Raw genomic sequence first — 15,924 nt, forward strand, 5'->3', positions numbered from 1 at the left:
GAAAATGGAAAGATATCCCCAATTTATTTTACAAATCCAACAATAACCTCATACTAAAACCAGACAAATACATTATATGAAAAGGAAACTGTAGAAGATCGTAGTGCATGCTTGTAATTTTATGTGGCTTCAGTAGCCATTTCAAATGCAGATTTCGCTTTCTAGTGCCAGAGGCAGAGGCAGGCCATAGTCACCCTTGACACGGTTTCCATTTCTATACTACACCCAAATGACAAGCTGATGGCCAGAGGTAAGAATTGAGAGGCATGACTCCTGCCTAGCGGACAGCGTTCTCTTTCCCGCAGCTTGCATTAAATGGACCATTCATTTATTATATTTGCTGATGAACTTAAAGTGACCACACCCTATTTCCCAATAATACTAGTTGCCAAACTCTCTTTTTCTCTCTACCGGCCTGTGCTCTGCATGTGGCCTCAAGGCATTCACTGTACGCTTCAGGGTCTGTAAGTACTTAAAAAGTCTTAAATTTTCACATTGTATTTGTTTCACTGAAGCCTTGTCTACAATCTGACCCATAACTGCAATGCGTGCCCTGAAGGGACCCACGCAAGTGAATACCCTATGAGCACTCTTTTGTCTGGGCCCCTGGTGGCTGCTGGTAATGGTAGCCCCCAGCCTGTGTTGACAGAGAAACTTGAAGAGTTTTATTCAAAATAAAGATATTTTGAATGTTTCAAAGATATTTTGAAACTTGAAAGTCTTAAAAGTCTTCACGTAATGTCAGCATATTGAAACTAACATGTAACAACAAAACAAAACAAAAATATAATGTGAGCAAATTGAAACCAACATGTAAAACAATGAAACAAAACAAAAACAAAACACTATTTGCCAAATGGGCTTATCCTAGGAATGCAAGGTTGAAAATTGATCAGTATAATCTATCATGTTAACAGTTTTATGGGAAAACAAATCCTAACAATTGGTGGAGAAAAGACATTTCATTTAGCAAAATATAACATCAGTTAATGACCCTTGCCAAACTAATAGAAAAGAATTTGACATCTTCAAAAAACCTACAGCTAACATGTTAATACTTAATGAAGAAAGATTAAATGCTTTTCTCCTGAATTCGAGAACAAGACAAATATGTCCATTCTCACCGCTCTTACTCAATATAGTTCATGAAGTTCAGCCAGTGTAATAAGCCAAGAGAAAGAAAGAAAAGGGATTTTTATTTTCAGATGGCATTCTCTACACGGAAGATTCAATATAGTTAAGATGTCAGTTCTTCCTGAATTTGTAAAGACTTAATGCATTTTTTTCATCAAAACCCTAGAAACACTTTTTTGTAGATATAGACAGGCATATTCTAAAATTTATATAAAAAAGCAAGGGAAATAGAGTAGCTTACACAGTTTTGAAAAATAAGAATAAAGTGGCAAGAATTACTCTACCTGATGTAAAGACTTAATAGTTACAGTAATCAAGAGAGTGTGGTATTGGCAGAAGCATAGACACATAGGTCTACCCTGAAGTAGACCTACACAGATACGCCCAAGTGAGTTTTGAAAAAAAAAATTTTTTTTTTTTTTTTTTGAGACAGAGTCTCGCTCTGTCACCCAGGCTGGAGTGCAGTGGTGCGATCTCGGCTCACTGGAAGCTCTGCCTCCTGGGTTCATGCCATTCTCCTGCCTCTGCCTTCTGAGTAGCTGGGACTACAGGTGCCCACCACCACGCCCGGCCAATTTTTTGTATTTTTGGTAGAGATGGGGTTTCACCGTGTTAGCTAGATGGTTTCGATCTCCTGACCTCATAATCCACCCGTCTCGGCCTCCCAAAGTGCTAGGATTACAGGCGTGAGCCACCACGCCCAGCCTGAAAAATGTTTAGAGGCAGTTTTAACAAATAGTACTGAAACAATTGGATATCCATAGGTAAAACAAAGTAAATCTGAAACTAAACCTCTCACCACCTATTAAAATTAATTCAAAATGGATCATTGATCATATAAAATGTGAACTATGAAACTTGAAAAGAAATATAGAAGAAAATCATTAGGAACTAGGGCTAAGCATAGAGTTCTTTGATATTAAAAACGTAATCCATAAGAAAGAAATTGAGAAATTGGTCCTCGTTAAAATAAAAAATGTTTACATTGCAGAAAACTCTATTAAGAGGATGAAAACAAGCTACAGAGTGGGAGAAAAACTTTGCAAACCACATATCTGACAAAGTTCTCATATCCAAAATATCTAATAAACTCTCAAGTTGAACAATACAAAATACCAGCAATTTAATTAGAAAAGGAGTAAAAGACTTTGACATTTCACCAAAGAGGAGATATGGATGGGAAATAAGGACATGGAAAGACATTCATCATAATTAACCCTTAGGAAATTGCAAATTAAAATCACATTCTGTACACCTATAGAATGACCAATATAAAAAATTGTGATAATACTAAATGCTAGTGAAAATGCCAAGAAACAAGATTTCATGTATTTCTGGTGGAAACTAAAATGGTTCAGCTGGATAAAATATATATAAATGCTCCACGCTAAATAAATTGGGCTGGAAAAAGCCTCTTTGTGCTCTAGAAGATAACAAATGGGAGACAGTTTGTCTTTGTTCAGAGTATGGAAAATAATTCAGAAGTTACTGATTTAGAGAGGGAATACACCTTGAATTCATTTCTAAACCAACGGTCTTTGAAAATAGGGTTGCCATCTCGACTTTCTGGCCCAGATCACGAGGGAGTAAGACTAGCTTTAAATTTAACATTCATTACCCGGGTTGCTCTGTAGCCAGATGCCAAAGGGTCACATCCTGTGGGCACACAAGGAGCCACCTCTGTTCTGATTCCATTAAACTCCCCAGAAATCCACAGGATGCACAGGGGGCTCCATTCCTTGATCCTCAGTATCAAATGACTGTAATTTCACCATGCCAACCCCTTTGAAACAAACTTAACCCCTCCAGTTTCTTTTGTTGATGGGGAAGCAGGTTGGAGTATTCTCAGCTTACTAACAAGGTTGTTTAAGGAGTCTTCTTAGTCCTTTGACCTATTACTCCCATTTTCTTGATTTTAAGTGTAGTTTAATATGGATAGGATTAGTCATGCAAATACTTAACACCAAGTGGACAGGAAGCAATCAGATGCCACTGGGACAAACTGGATGTGGAGCTCAAGCTGCCTGATTTTTTTTCACACTAAATGAAATTAGTGCTTGTTTAGGACAAACCTCATGGGCCACCACAGTTGAGCATGTATGTCCAGTTAGCTATTGAACTACTAAATATGTGTTCCGTTCCAATTGAATCATTGTCCTCAAAAGGCAATTTTTTAAAAGTTTGACTTAAAAAAACAAGATTCCTATAACTAATAAATGAGTTTAGCAATGTTGTAAGATATAAAGTCAATGCACACAATTCTTATTTCTCTGTATCATCAATGACTAGTTATAAACTTGAGTAAATATAACAACGTTGTTTTTAACATCTATAAAAACACTTATGTATAAATCTAACAAAGTCTATGCTGAAGAGTATAGGGAGCTTATGAAAGAAATTAAAGAAGATCTAGATAAAATATGACCTACATAAATACATAAAGTAATGTGGTGTTTATGGACTGGAAGGCTTAGTGTAGTGAAGACATTACTCAATCCCAAAGTGATGAAATACTAATCAAAATCCCAGCAGGAGTACCAATCTATTTTGCTGGAAAAAGCAGAACAAAGCTGGAGGAATTGTACCAACCCATTTTAAAGCTACAGCAATCAGGACACTGTAACATTGGCAAAGAGACAGTGAGTTAAATCAATGGAACATAATAGAGACTCCAGAAAAGAAATGGAACCACATAAAGATGGCCTGTGGATCTTTGACAAAGATGTAAAAGAAACTCAGTGGAGAAATCTTTCCAACAAATGTTGTTGGAACCATTTGATCGTTCATATATTAAAAAACAAAAATTGAACTTTGACTAAAATTTTACGTCTTATACAAAAATTATTCCAAAATGGACCTTTGATGTAATTGTGAGTTGTAAAACTGTAAGAAAACATTTAAAAATACTATGACCTGGAGATTAGGTGAAAAGTTATTAGAAATTATGCTAAAAGCGTGATCCATAAAAAATTAACTGGATTACATTAAATTAAAAACCTTTGTTTTACCAAAGATACTGTCAAGAAATAATAAAAAGTTAAATTACAGACTAGGAGAAAATATTTGTGACTCACGTATCTATCAAAAGACTTTTATCCAGAATGTATAAAGAACTCATAAAGGCAACAATAAGTAACTAGACAACCCAAATCAAAAAATGTATGAGAGACCTGAATAGATACTTTACCAAAAAGGATATGAGTGACACATAAACATGTAAAACTTTGTTCAACATCATTAGCAAATTCAGGCCATGCTGAGACATCATTGCACACCTATTAGAAGAGCTACAATAAAGATTACTGACAATAACTAAAGGCTATTGAGGATGGGGAGCAACTAGAAGTCTCATTCATTGCTGATGGATATGTGAAATGTTACAACAACTCTGGAAAATGACCTAGCAGTTTCTTAAGAAGTGAACAAACACTCACTATATCATCTAGCAGTCCTACTCCTGGGTATTTACCATAGAGAAATGAGAACTTATATTCACACAAAAACTTGTACATGCATGCTTATGATAACTTCATGTATAGTAGCTAAAAACTAGAAAGAATCGAAATATCCTTCAGTTACTAAATTGATACACAAACCGTACATTCGCAATGGAATACTACTCAGCAGTAAAAAGAAACCAGTGAACCTTAAAGGCATTATGCTGAGTGAATGAAGTCATTCTCAAAATGTTGCGTGCTATATGATTCCATTTATTTGATATTCTTGAAAAACGAAACTATGGGGATGGAGAACAGATCGGCATTTGACAGAGGTTATGGATGGGAGGAGGGTGTAACTGTAACTGGATAGTATGAGGGACTTCTTCGAGGGTGAAGAAACTGTTCTACATCCTAATTGTGTAGGTGTTTACACATCTATTTGTGCTTTAAAAGTTATAAACTGTATAGCCCCCAAAATTAATTTTACACTATAATTAAACTAATGATGGTGTCATTTGTCAGAAACATTTATAGTGAAGGAGAAATGTGTGAAGGAAGCACCGACCTACCATCTCACTGTTCATTCTATTTGAATAGAAATGTGTTCTCAAAGTCCAAGGAAGGTCTATGGTAAACCTGCTCATATGTGCTCAGAGTTTGAATTCGAGTCAGTCTTGTGGGAAGCCTCTGGAAGCCAGAGAATATACACATTTGGGTTTTCATTGCCATACTCCCAATTAATGATTGCATTTTAATGGTCTACTAAGGAGAACAGGTCTATATGGATGTTGGCTCCCAATAAGTGCAGGACTGCCAGTTAGAGAAAGAGGCTGCCACAACAAACAGGGAATAGAAACTCCTTCCCACATTAACCAATTTCCGCACTACATGATTTCCTCTTTTCCTGTAAAAATGCAGTTTCTACCCTGTGCAGATGATTTCTAAGCTGGTGAAGAAAAGTTAGAGTAAGTTAATTTTTCTTTCTCCCATTACTCGAACGCTTACTCTAATTCTAACGATATCTATGATGTCACTCCTCTCAAAATCTAATGTTAAACATAGACATCCCCAAAAGATGGGCAAGGAAAGAATTGCCTAAAGCAGATGTTAGAATTCAGTAATCTTACTCTACGGTGTTTTGTCAAACTTACTGTTCAACATCTTCTGGTTGTCATCTATTTGGTAATGACTCCCACAATTCAAATCTCTTTGCTTAACTCTAGACCACTATATTCAGTTGTCATTTGAATTTGTCTTCTAAAAGATGCAGCATGCACATCAAAATAATTGGGTTTCAAAACTATGTATTCTTTTACATTCTACCAGATCTGGCCTTCCTTTTTAGTTTTGCTTCTGTTATTGTTTTGTCTATTTAATCTTTTCCAGCTTTATTGAGGTTGACTTTCCTTTTTTTTGTTTTGCTTCCATCATTTGTTTTATTTATTTGTTTAATCTTTTCCAGCTTTGTTGGGGTTGGCCTTCCTTTTTTATGCTTTATTTCAGTTAATAAGCATCATACATTTGTTTCTCAAGCCAGGAACTAAGGAATCATCCATGGCTTCTTGCTTACTTCTCAGTTAACTTTCATCCTATAGAGTCTAACTCCTCAGTATGTTTCATAACTGCTTCTTATTTGTTCTCACTGACACTGATTAATATCAGGCCACTGTCATATGGCACATGGATTCTGCAATAGCGACAAAACTGGTTTTCTGTCTGACTTCAATCCATTCTCTACACTGCAGCCAGAATAATACTTCTCTTGTGCAAATCTCAATTTGTCTCTTTTTAAAACTCTTTAGTTTTGTTTACCTGGGCATATCCTGTACCCAGATTAGTGCTTTGCATATATTAGTAGTGTTATTTGTACATTATTGAGAATATGTTTTCTGGATCAATGCCTAGCCCCCCACATTGGCTGGCTGCCAGGAATGATGGTACCACACACGTACCAAAAGTGTTTGAAAAGACTTAACTCACAAAATGAGACTTTCTGGGGAGAACAGGGCAGTCACCCACACTGGCTCACAATGGTTTGCATGGAGGGGAGGGGAGGGTGGCACTGATACTTGTCGTGGTTAATGAATGGGCTGGGTTGAAGGTTCCCACATGCAGGTTGGTTTTGTGTGATTAGAACTACCCAGTGGTGCCAGGACTGAATACAACATGAAGTTTTACTTATTATAAAAGCCCTATGTCCTTTTTACATAAAGGAAAAATTTATTATTACAGAAAAGTAAAAAAATATATATATAAAAAACATAAGTATGTGCTTATGTTCTCACATATTGGAAAATTGTAATTGTCCTTCAGTTTATCACCTGCCAGATATTTTGAATGTATTTTTCAGCGTTAAAATTGTAGTCATATTGTGCATATGTAATCTGCTTCTTTTCTTCTCCCTCATTTTACAGAGTGAATTTTCATCTAATGAGATGAATGTTTGAAACATCATAAATAAGGATTTATTTATATATGGATGGTTTTCTTCTTTTCCTCTCTCTCCCTCCGTTTTTTTGCCTCTCTTCCTTCCTTCCTTCTTTCCTTCCGTGTTCCTCTTCCCCCTTCCTTTTCAACTGGGCCTTTTTAGTAACTTCATAGAGTGACATAATTATTCGGTCACCTTTACATTCATTAGAGTAGACTCACTCCCATATCTTTGAGGCTGTATGTTTTAACCATTCATTATAAAATGAAAGGTACAGAAAATCACATAAAACATAGGATTTAGTTGGTTATTAAAAGTTTGGCATCTTTTTTAACAGTAGTAACAGTTCTCCTTTTACTGATTCAGTGCTGCTCCACAGGCCCTGCTCTGGATTTAGAGCACAATGCTATATTGCTTTGGATTCTTTGCCATGGCCTTAATTGTCAGATCTGGCCCAGGGTACCCAACACTGTCTTGTTTCACACATACTCAGACATACATACACAAACAACCAAATGTTTCTTGAGAGGGTATGATTTTGGGGGGAATAAAGTTACTTATATCATAATGTTTATTGTGATAAATGAGAAAACATAGGTACTGTAAACAAAAAAGAATAAAACCCTCATTTCTTCTATTTATTTTATTTTATTATATTTATTTATTTATATTTTTTGAGACAGAATCTCCCTCTGTCGCCTGGGCTAGAGTGCAGTAGTGCGATCTCGGCTCACTGCAACCTCCACCTCCCAGGTTCAAGCAATTCTCCTGCCTCAGCCTCCCAAGTAGCTGGAATTACAGGTGCCTGCCACAACACCTGACTAAGTTTTGTATTTTTAATAGAGATGGAGTTTCACCATGTTGGCCAGGGTGGTCTTGAATTCCTGACCTCAGGTGATCTGCCCACTGTGGCCTCCCAAAGTGCTGGGATTACAGGCATGAGCCACCGTGCCCGGCCTATTTATTTTAAAAAAAAAATGTGTTTTTTTTTGTAGAGATGGGATCTTCCTATGTTGCCTAGGCTGGTCTCAAACTCCTGGGCTCAAGTGATCCTCTTGCCTCAACCTCCCAAAGTGCCAAGAATACAAGCATTAACCACATTAGCCACTTTGGAAATAGGAGATTTCCAAAAGTTAATCTGTGTTTTGGTTTCTTTCCAACTATTTTCTATGTATATTATAGTGTTTTTATTTTCATAAAATGAGTAATTCTGTACATGCTGTTTTAGATGACTGCTGCTTGCTTTTTTTTTTTTTTAAAACAGTTAACATCTAGTTCATTAACAAAGAACTGTGTTCAAATGGGGGAAAACATTTGTGAAGAAGCATGAGGAACATTTTGGAGTTAATGTATATGTTTGTTGTCTTGATTTCGATGGTGTTTCCATACCATGACTATAATGTCAACATTTATCAGTTTATTTTTTTCGACTTTTATTTAAGTTTAGGGATACCTGTGCAGGACATGCAGGTTTCTTACACATGTAAACGTGTGCTATGGTGGTTTGTTGCACAGATCATTCTATCATCCAGGTATTAAGCCCAGCATCCATTAGTTTTTCTTCCTGATCCAATCCCTCCACCCACCCTCTGCCCTCTGCTAGGCCCCAGTGCATGTTGTTCCCTGCGATGTGTCCATGTGTTCCCATCATTCAGCTCCCACATGTAAGTGAGAACATGTGGTGTTTGGTTTTCTATTCCTGCATTAGTTTAATGAGGATAATGTCTGCTAGCTCTAACCATATCCCTGCAAAGTACACGATCTCGTTCCATTTTGTGGTTGCATAGTATTCCATGGTGTATATGTACCACAGTTTATTTATCTGGTCTGTCATTGATAGGAATTTAGGTTGATTCCATGTCTCTGCTACTGTGAATAGTGCTGCAGTGAACATATGGATGCATGTATCTTTATATAATAGAATTATTTATATTTCTTCAAGTATATACCCAGCAATGGGATTGCTGGGTCAAATGGCATGTCTGCCCCTAGGTCTTTGAGGAATCACCACACCATCTACCACAATGGTTGAACTAATTTATACTTCCACCAACAGTGTAAAAGTGTTCCTTTTTCTCCACAGCCATGCCAGCATCTGTTGCTTTTTGACTTTTCAATAATAGCCATTCTGACTGGCGTGAGATGGTATCTCATTTTGGTTTTTATTTGCATTTCTCTAATGATCATTGATGTTGAGCTTTTTCTTCATGTTTGTTGGCCGCATGCATGTCTTCTTTTGAGAAGTGTCTGTTCATGTCTTTGCCCATGTTTTATTGGGATCGTTTGCTTTTTTTCTAATAAATTTGCTTAAGTTTCTTGTGAGTCTAGTGACTAGACCTTTGTCAGATGGATAGATTGCAAAAATTTTTCTCGCATTTCATAGGTTGTCTGTTCACCCTTATGGTAGTTTTCTTTGCTGTGCAGAAGCTCTTAATTAGATCCCATTTGTCAATTTTTGCTTTTGCTGTAATGCTTTTGGCATTCTCATCATGAAATATTTGTCCGTGTCTAAACCTTTACCTGAATGGTATTGCCTAGATTTTCTTCTAAGGTTTTTATAGTTTTGGGTTTTACATTTAAGTCTTTAATCCATCGTGACTTAACTTTTGTGTATGGTGTAAGGAAGGAGTCCAGTTTCAATTTTCTGCATATGACCAGCCAGTTCTTCCAGCACCATTTATTAAATAGGATGTCCTTTCTCTATTGCTTCTGTGAGGTTTGTTGAAGATTATATGGTTATAGGTGTGCAGTCTTATTTCTGAGTTCTCTATTCTGCTCCATTGGTCTATGTATCTATTCTTATACCAGTACCATGCTGTTTTGATTACTGTAGCCTTGTATATAAAGTGAGGTAGCATGATGCCAGCAGAATCTGGGTGCTCCTGTATTGGGTGCCTATATATTTAATTCTTTTTGCTTAGGATTGTCTTGGCTGTTTGGGCTCTTTTTTTGTTCCATATGAATTTTAAAATAGTTTTTTTCTAATTCTGTGAAGAATGTCAATGGTAGTTTAATGGGAATAGCATTGAATCTATAAATTTGTTTTGGCAGTATGGCCATTTTCATGATACTGATTTTTCCCATCCATGAGCATGGAATGGTTTTCCATTTGTTTGTTTCCTCTCTGATTTCGTTGAGCAGTGGTTTGTAGTTCTCCTTGAAGAGGTTCTTTACTTCCATCGTTAGCTGTATTAATACGTAGGTATTCTATTCTTTTTGCGGCAATTTATGAATGGGAGTTCATTCATGATTTGGCTCTCAGCTTGCCTGTTGTTGGTGTTTAGGAATGCTAGCCATTTTTGCACGCTGATTTTGTTTCCTGAGAATTTGCTGAAGTTGCTTATCAGCTTAAGAAGCTTTGGGGCTGAGATGATGGGGTTTTCTAGATATATAATTATGTCATCTGCAAACAAAGACAATTTGACTTCTTCTCTTCCCATTTGAATACCTTTTATTTCTTTCTCTTGACTGGTTGCCCTGGCCAGAACTTCCAATACTATGTTGAATAGGAGTGGTGACAGAGGGCATCCTTGTCTTGTGCCGATTTTCAAGGGGAATGCCTCCCAGCTTTTGCCTTTTCAATATGATATTGGTTGTGGGTTTGTCATATATGGCTCTTATTATTTTGAGGTATGTTCCTTCACTACCTAGTTTATTGAGTGTTTTTAACATGAAGAGATGTTGAATTTTGTCAAGGGTCTTTTCTGTTATCTATTGAGATAGTCATGTGGTTTTTGTCTTTAGTTTTGTTTATGTGATGAATCACATTTATTGATTTGCATATGTTGAAACAGACGTTGCATCCCAGGCATGATGTCTACTTGATCATGGTGGACAAGCTTTTTGATGTGCTGCTGCATTCTGTTTGCCAGTATTTTGTTAAAGATCTTTGCATTTATGTTCATCAAGGATATTGGCCTAAAGTTTTCCTTTTTTGTTGTATACCTGCCAGGTTTTGGTGTCAGGATGACGGTGACTTCATAGAATGAGTTAGGGAGGAGTCCCTCCTTTTTAATTTTTTTGAATAGTTTAAGTAGAACTGATACCAGCTCTTCTTTGTGTACCTCTGATAGAATTCAGATGTGAATCTGTCTGGTCTTGGGCTTTTTTTTTGGTTGGTGGGCTATTTATTACTGATTCAATTTTAGAACTCGTTATTGGTCTGTTCAGGGAATCAGTTTCTTCCTGGTTCAGTCTTGGGAGGCTTGTTGGGGTGATCAGACCCAATAACAGGTCGTTGGGATGACGAAGTCCAGCGGAGTCGAAGGGATGAGACAAAGACAGTTTGAGAGAGGAAGTGGGACCAGGGGTCGATTGTGAGTGTGGAGGCTGTGAAGGCCCTGATCTCTGGGAGCCCATGCTATTTATTGGTGCTCAAACAAAGAAACAGGTGGTGAGGATGTGGGGGTTGAAAGGAAATGGTGTATTAAGTGAACGAGAAACACATGGCTACTTGAGATAATGGAAGTGCTAGAAGCAAGGAGCCAGCTAACTTGAGATCTTTTTAGCTTTTTGATGTGGGCATTTAATGCTATAAATTTCCCTCTTAACACTGGTTTAACTGCATCCCAGAGATTGTGGTATGTTTTCTTTTTGTTCTCCTTACTTTCAAAGAACTTCTTGATTTCTGCCTTACTCTCATTATTTTCTCAAGAGTCATTCAGGAGAAGGTTGTTCAATTTCCATGTAGTTGTGTGGTTTTGAGTGAATTTCCCAATCTTGAGTTCTAATTTGGTTGCACTATGGTCCGGGATACTGTTATGATTTCAGTTCTTTTGCATTTGCTGAGGAACGTTTGACTTTTGATTATGTGATCAATTTTAGAGTAAGTTCCCTGTGGCCATGAGAAGAATGCATATTCTGTTGTTTTTGGGTGGAGTGTCCTGTATATATCTATCAGGTCTACTTGATCCAGATCTGAGTGCAGGTCCTGAATATCTTTGTTAATTTTCTGTCTCAATGATCTTTCTAATATTGTCATTGGGATGTTAATATCTCCCACTATTATTGTGTGGGAGTCTGCATCTCTTTGTAGGTCTCTAAATTAAACTTGCTTTCTGAATCTGGGTACTCCTATTTTGGCTGCATATATATTTAGGATAGTTAGGTCTTCTTGTTGAATTGAACCTTTTACCATTATGTAATGCCCTTCTTTGTCTTTTTTGATCTTTCTTGGTTTAAAGTCTATTTTGTCAGGAACCAGGAGTGAAACCTCTGCTTTTTTATGTTTTCCATTTGCTTGGTAAATATTCCTCCCTCCCTTTATTTTGAGCCTATGTGTGTCTCTGTATGCAAGATGAGTCTTTTGAAGACAGCATACCAATGGATCTTGGCTAATTATTTAGATTGCCATTCTGTGTCTTTTAATTGGGGCATTTAGCCTATTTACATTTAAGATTAGTATTGTTTGTAAATTTGATCTTGTCATCATGATGCTAGCTGGTTATTTTGCAGACTTGTTTATGTGGTTGCTTCATCGTGTCACTTGTTTGTGTACTTCAGTGTGTTTTTGTTGTGGCTGGTAATGGTTTTTCCTTTCTATATTTAGTGTTTCCTTCAGGAGCTCTTGCAAAGCAGACTCCTTTGCTTATGAAGCTTGGTTTGGCTGGTTATGAAATTCTGCGTTGGAAATTCCTTTCTTTAAGAATGTTGTCTGTTGTTCCCCAACCTCTTCTGGCTTGTAGGGTTTCCACTGAGAGGTCTGCTATTAGTCTGATTGGTTTTCCTTTGTGGGTGACCTGGTCTTTCTCTCTGGCTGCCCTTGACTTTTTTTTTATTTCGACCTTGAGAATCTGATGATTATGTGTCTTGGGGTTGATCTTCTCATGGAATATCTTATTGGGGTTCTCTGTAGTTCCTGAATTTGAATGTTGGCCTGTCTTGCTACCTGGGGGAAGTTCTTCTGGATGATATCCTGAAGTATGTTTCCCAAGTTGGTTCCATTCTCCCCATCTCTTTCAGGTATCCCAGTCAGTTATAGGTTTGGTCTCTTTACATAATTGCATATTTTTCAGAGATTTTGTTCATTTATTTTCATTCTTTTTTCTCTAATCTTGTCTGCTTGTTTTATTTCAGCAAGATGGTTGTTAAGCTCTGAGATTCTTTCCTCTGCTTGGTCTGTTGTGCTATTGATACTGGTGATCACATTGGGAAGTTCTCATGTTGTGATTTTCAGCTCCATCAGGTCTGTTATGTTCCTCTCTCAACTGGCTATTTTGACTGTCAACTTCTGTGTTGTTTTATCATTCGGAGCTTCTTTGCATTAGGTTACAACATGCTCCTTTAGCTCAGCAAAGTTTGTTGTTACTCACCTTCTGAAGCCTACTGTGTCAGTTCAGCCATCTCATCCTCAGCCCAGTTTTGTGCTCTTGCTGGAGAGGTGTGGTCATTTGCAGGAGATGAGGCACTCTGGCCTTTTGAGTTTTCAGCGTTTTTGCACTGATTCTTTCTCATATTTGTGGGCTTATCTACCTTTGATCTTTGAGGTTGCTGACCTTTGAATGGGATTTTTGTGGGGTCTTTTTTGTTGATGTTTTTATTGCTGTTGTTTTCTGTTTGTTTTCCTTTTAACAGTCAGGCTACTCCTCCAAAGGGCTGCTGGGGTTTTCTGGCATTCCTCTTCAGACCCTAGTTGCCTCAGTTTTTTTATTACCTGGAGGTATCACCAGTGAAGGCTATGAAACAGCAAAGATGGCAACCTGATCCTTCTCTGGAAACTCCATTCCAGGGGTTACTGACCTATTGGCAGCCTGAAGGAGGCACCTGTAGGAGGTGGCTGGAGACCCTGTTGGGTGGTCTCATCCATTCAGGAGAAACAGGATCAGGGACCTACTTAAAGAAGCAGTCTGGCTGCTTTTTTGTAGCACAACTGTGCTGCATTGTGGGGGACCCTTCCTTATTTGGACTGTCTGGACTCTCCGGAGCCAGCAGACTGGATCAGCTGAGTTGACCAGACGGCAGAGATGGTGGCTGCTCCTGCTCCTGGAAACTCAGTCCTTCTCAGGCAGACTCTGGCCTGTCACTGCTGGCTGGCTGGAATTCCAAGTCAGTGGGTCTTAACTTGTAAGGTGCCATGCAAGTGGGGTCTGCAGAACGACGCTGCTTGGATCCTTGGATTCAGCCACACTCCTAGTGGTATGTAGGGACACATCTGCCTTGCCAGGAATCCCAGGGGTGGAATATGCAAAACTCTTGCATCTCTGTGTGTGCCCGAACTGCTGCTCTACCTGGACGCCACACTGCTCTGTGTATTGGTGACGTGGTCTTATGAGAGGATCTCCTGATCTACTAGTTGCAAAGACCTGTGGGAGAAGTGTGGTTTCCCCAGGTGGGATTGCACAATCACTCACCACTTCCCTTGGCTGAGGTTGGGAGTTCCTTTGGCTCCACATGGGTCCCAGGTGGACTGTTGCCCCACCCTGCTTTTCTTCATTCTCTTTGGGTCAAACTATTTGTCTAGTCAGTCCCAGTGCTAGAACCTGGATATTTCAGTTGAAGGTGGCGAATTCACTCGCTGCTTTCATTCCTCTCCATGAGTGCCACAGACTATAGCTGCTTCTAATTGGCCATCTTGGCACTTTCTCCTGTTTGCTTTAAATGTGTACAGTTTAATTGCATGTCAAACATTCTGCAATAGAGTTTTTTAAAATGAAAAAAAAAAAAATGTTCCAGAGATTTTGTTTGTCAGATAATTTTTCTAGTTACTTTTAGTCTTTGGAGGGCCCAACGCAAAATTGAACGTATTTGCATGGAACACGCAACATAGGAAACAGTTTTAATTTTATTCATATTGTCTGTAATAAAGTAGATATTTCCCTTCTATAAGAGTTTTTTATGACCATGATGTCTCAGTCCTTTAAAAGTTTGTTGGACTTTTGATCTTTTTACTTGTATATACCAAGGAAAGGTCTTATGATATTTGGATTCATTCTTGGATTGTAAGGACTCACCAGTGGGCTATAGGTCAAACTGAGTTTATTACCTTGACCTTAGTTTTTGTTTATTCAGTTCTTTAGGCTTCAGCACAATAGTCTTTGAAAATAAAACACTTCTTTTCTAAGAAGAGGTAATAGCTGGTAAGGTTGCAAATAGAAGCCATCGGGGACTGCATATGCCAGTTTGAATAGTCTAGTCCTATCATAGAAAAAGAGCAAATTGAGTCAAGCCAAGGAGGTGACAGAGTGCTTAATGGTAGCAGGAGGTAGGTTTGGCACAGTAAAGGAAATGGAATAACCACATTATTAAAGACTTATTTTATTATTTTTGTAAGTGGTCCCATCCCTGGAAATAACAAAACATAGCCTCTCACCTCTTATACCAATTATGAATAAATTTTGGGCGATTCTTTACTATTTTTGATTCTTCAGTATGTTACCAGGGAAGATGTTAAAAACATGAACTTAAAGTTTTTAAATATGTAAATAAAAATCTGTTGAGGAGACTAGAAGGGAGGAAGACTAGGAGAAGGATGTTAGAAATTAAACTAGTTGAATCTATTTTTATTAAAAAAAATTTAAAAACTTACTTTATTCTTTCAGTGCAGATAATGAGCAAATTCAGGATATCATATAGTTCAATTTCTAAAAATAATGGTTGTACATATCCTTAGAGCTAGATTATAGTATATTTTTTACTGCTTTTGTTCACAGGATATTTTGAATAATCTTGAATCATGTGACCTTGAGGATGATGATCTTATGCTTGATGTGGATCTGCCTGAGGATGCACCTCTTGAAAATGGTAAGTTGAGACAACATTGAACCTTCAGAGGTATATACTTGAGCTACTTAACTGTAGCCAATATGATATTTGTTGCTTGCAGACTTCTTAATCTTAATGGAGCCTTTCAGACTGAGAATCAGTCTTTTTTTTTTTGTTTGTTTGTTTTTTTTTTTGTTTTTTTTTTTTTTTTTTTTTTTTTTT

At 37.6% G+C, this 15,924-nt stretch overlaps 1 protein-coding gene across 4 annotated transcripts in view; it reads left to right on the forward strand.

Moving 5' to 3' along the window:
• The window catches only part of CCSER2 (coiled-coil serine rich protein 2), a 199,710-nt gene that overhangs the window by 87,443 nt on the left and 96,343 nt on the right, over positions 1–15,924 (forward strand). For all 4 annotated transcript variants that reach the window (XM_023226064.1, XM_023226065.1, XM_023226063.1 and 1 more), the window contains one exon: positions 15,651–15,741. In XM_023226064.1, coding sequence (XP_023081832.1) covers positions 15,651–15,741 — 91 coding nt within the window. The remainder of the gene's footprint in view (positions 1–15,650; positions 15,742–15,924) is intronic.

The sequence above is a fragment of the Piliocolobus tephrosceles genome, chromosome 9 (genome assembly GCF_002776525.5).
Source record: "Piliocolobus tephrosceles isolate RC106 chromosome 9, ASM277652v3, whole genome shotgun sequence".
In the NCBI taxonomy this organism is placed as follows: domain Eukaryota; kingdom Metazoa; phylum Chordata; class Mammalia; order Primates; family Cercopithecidae; genus Piliocolobus; species Piliocolobus tephrosceles.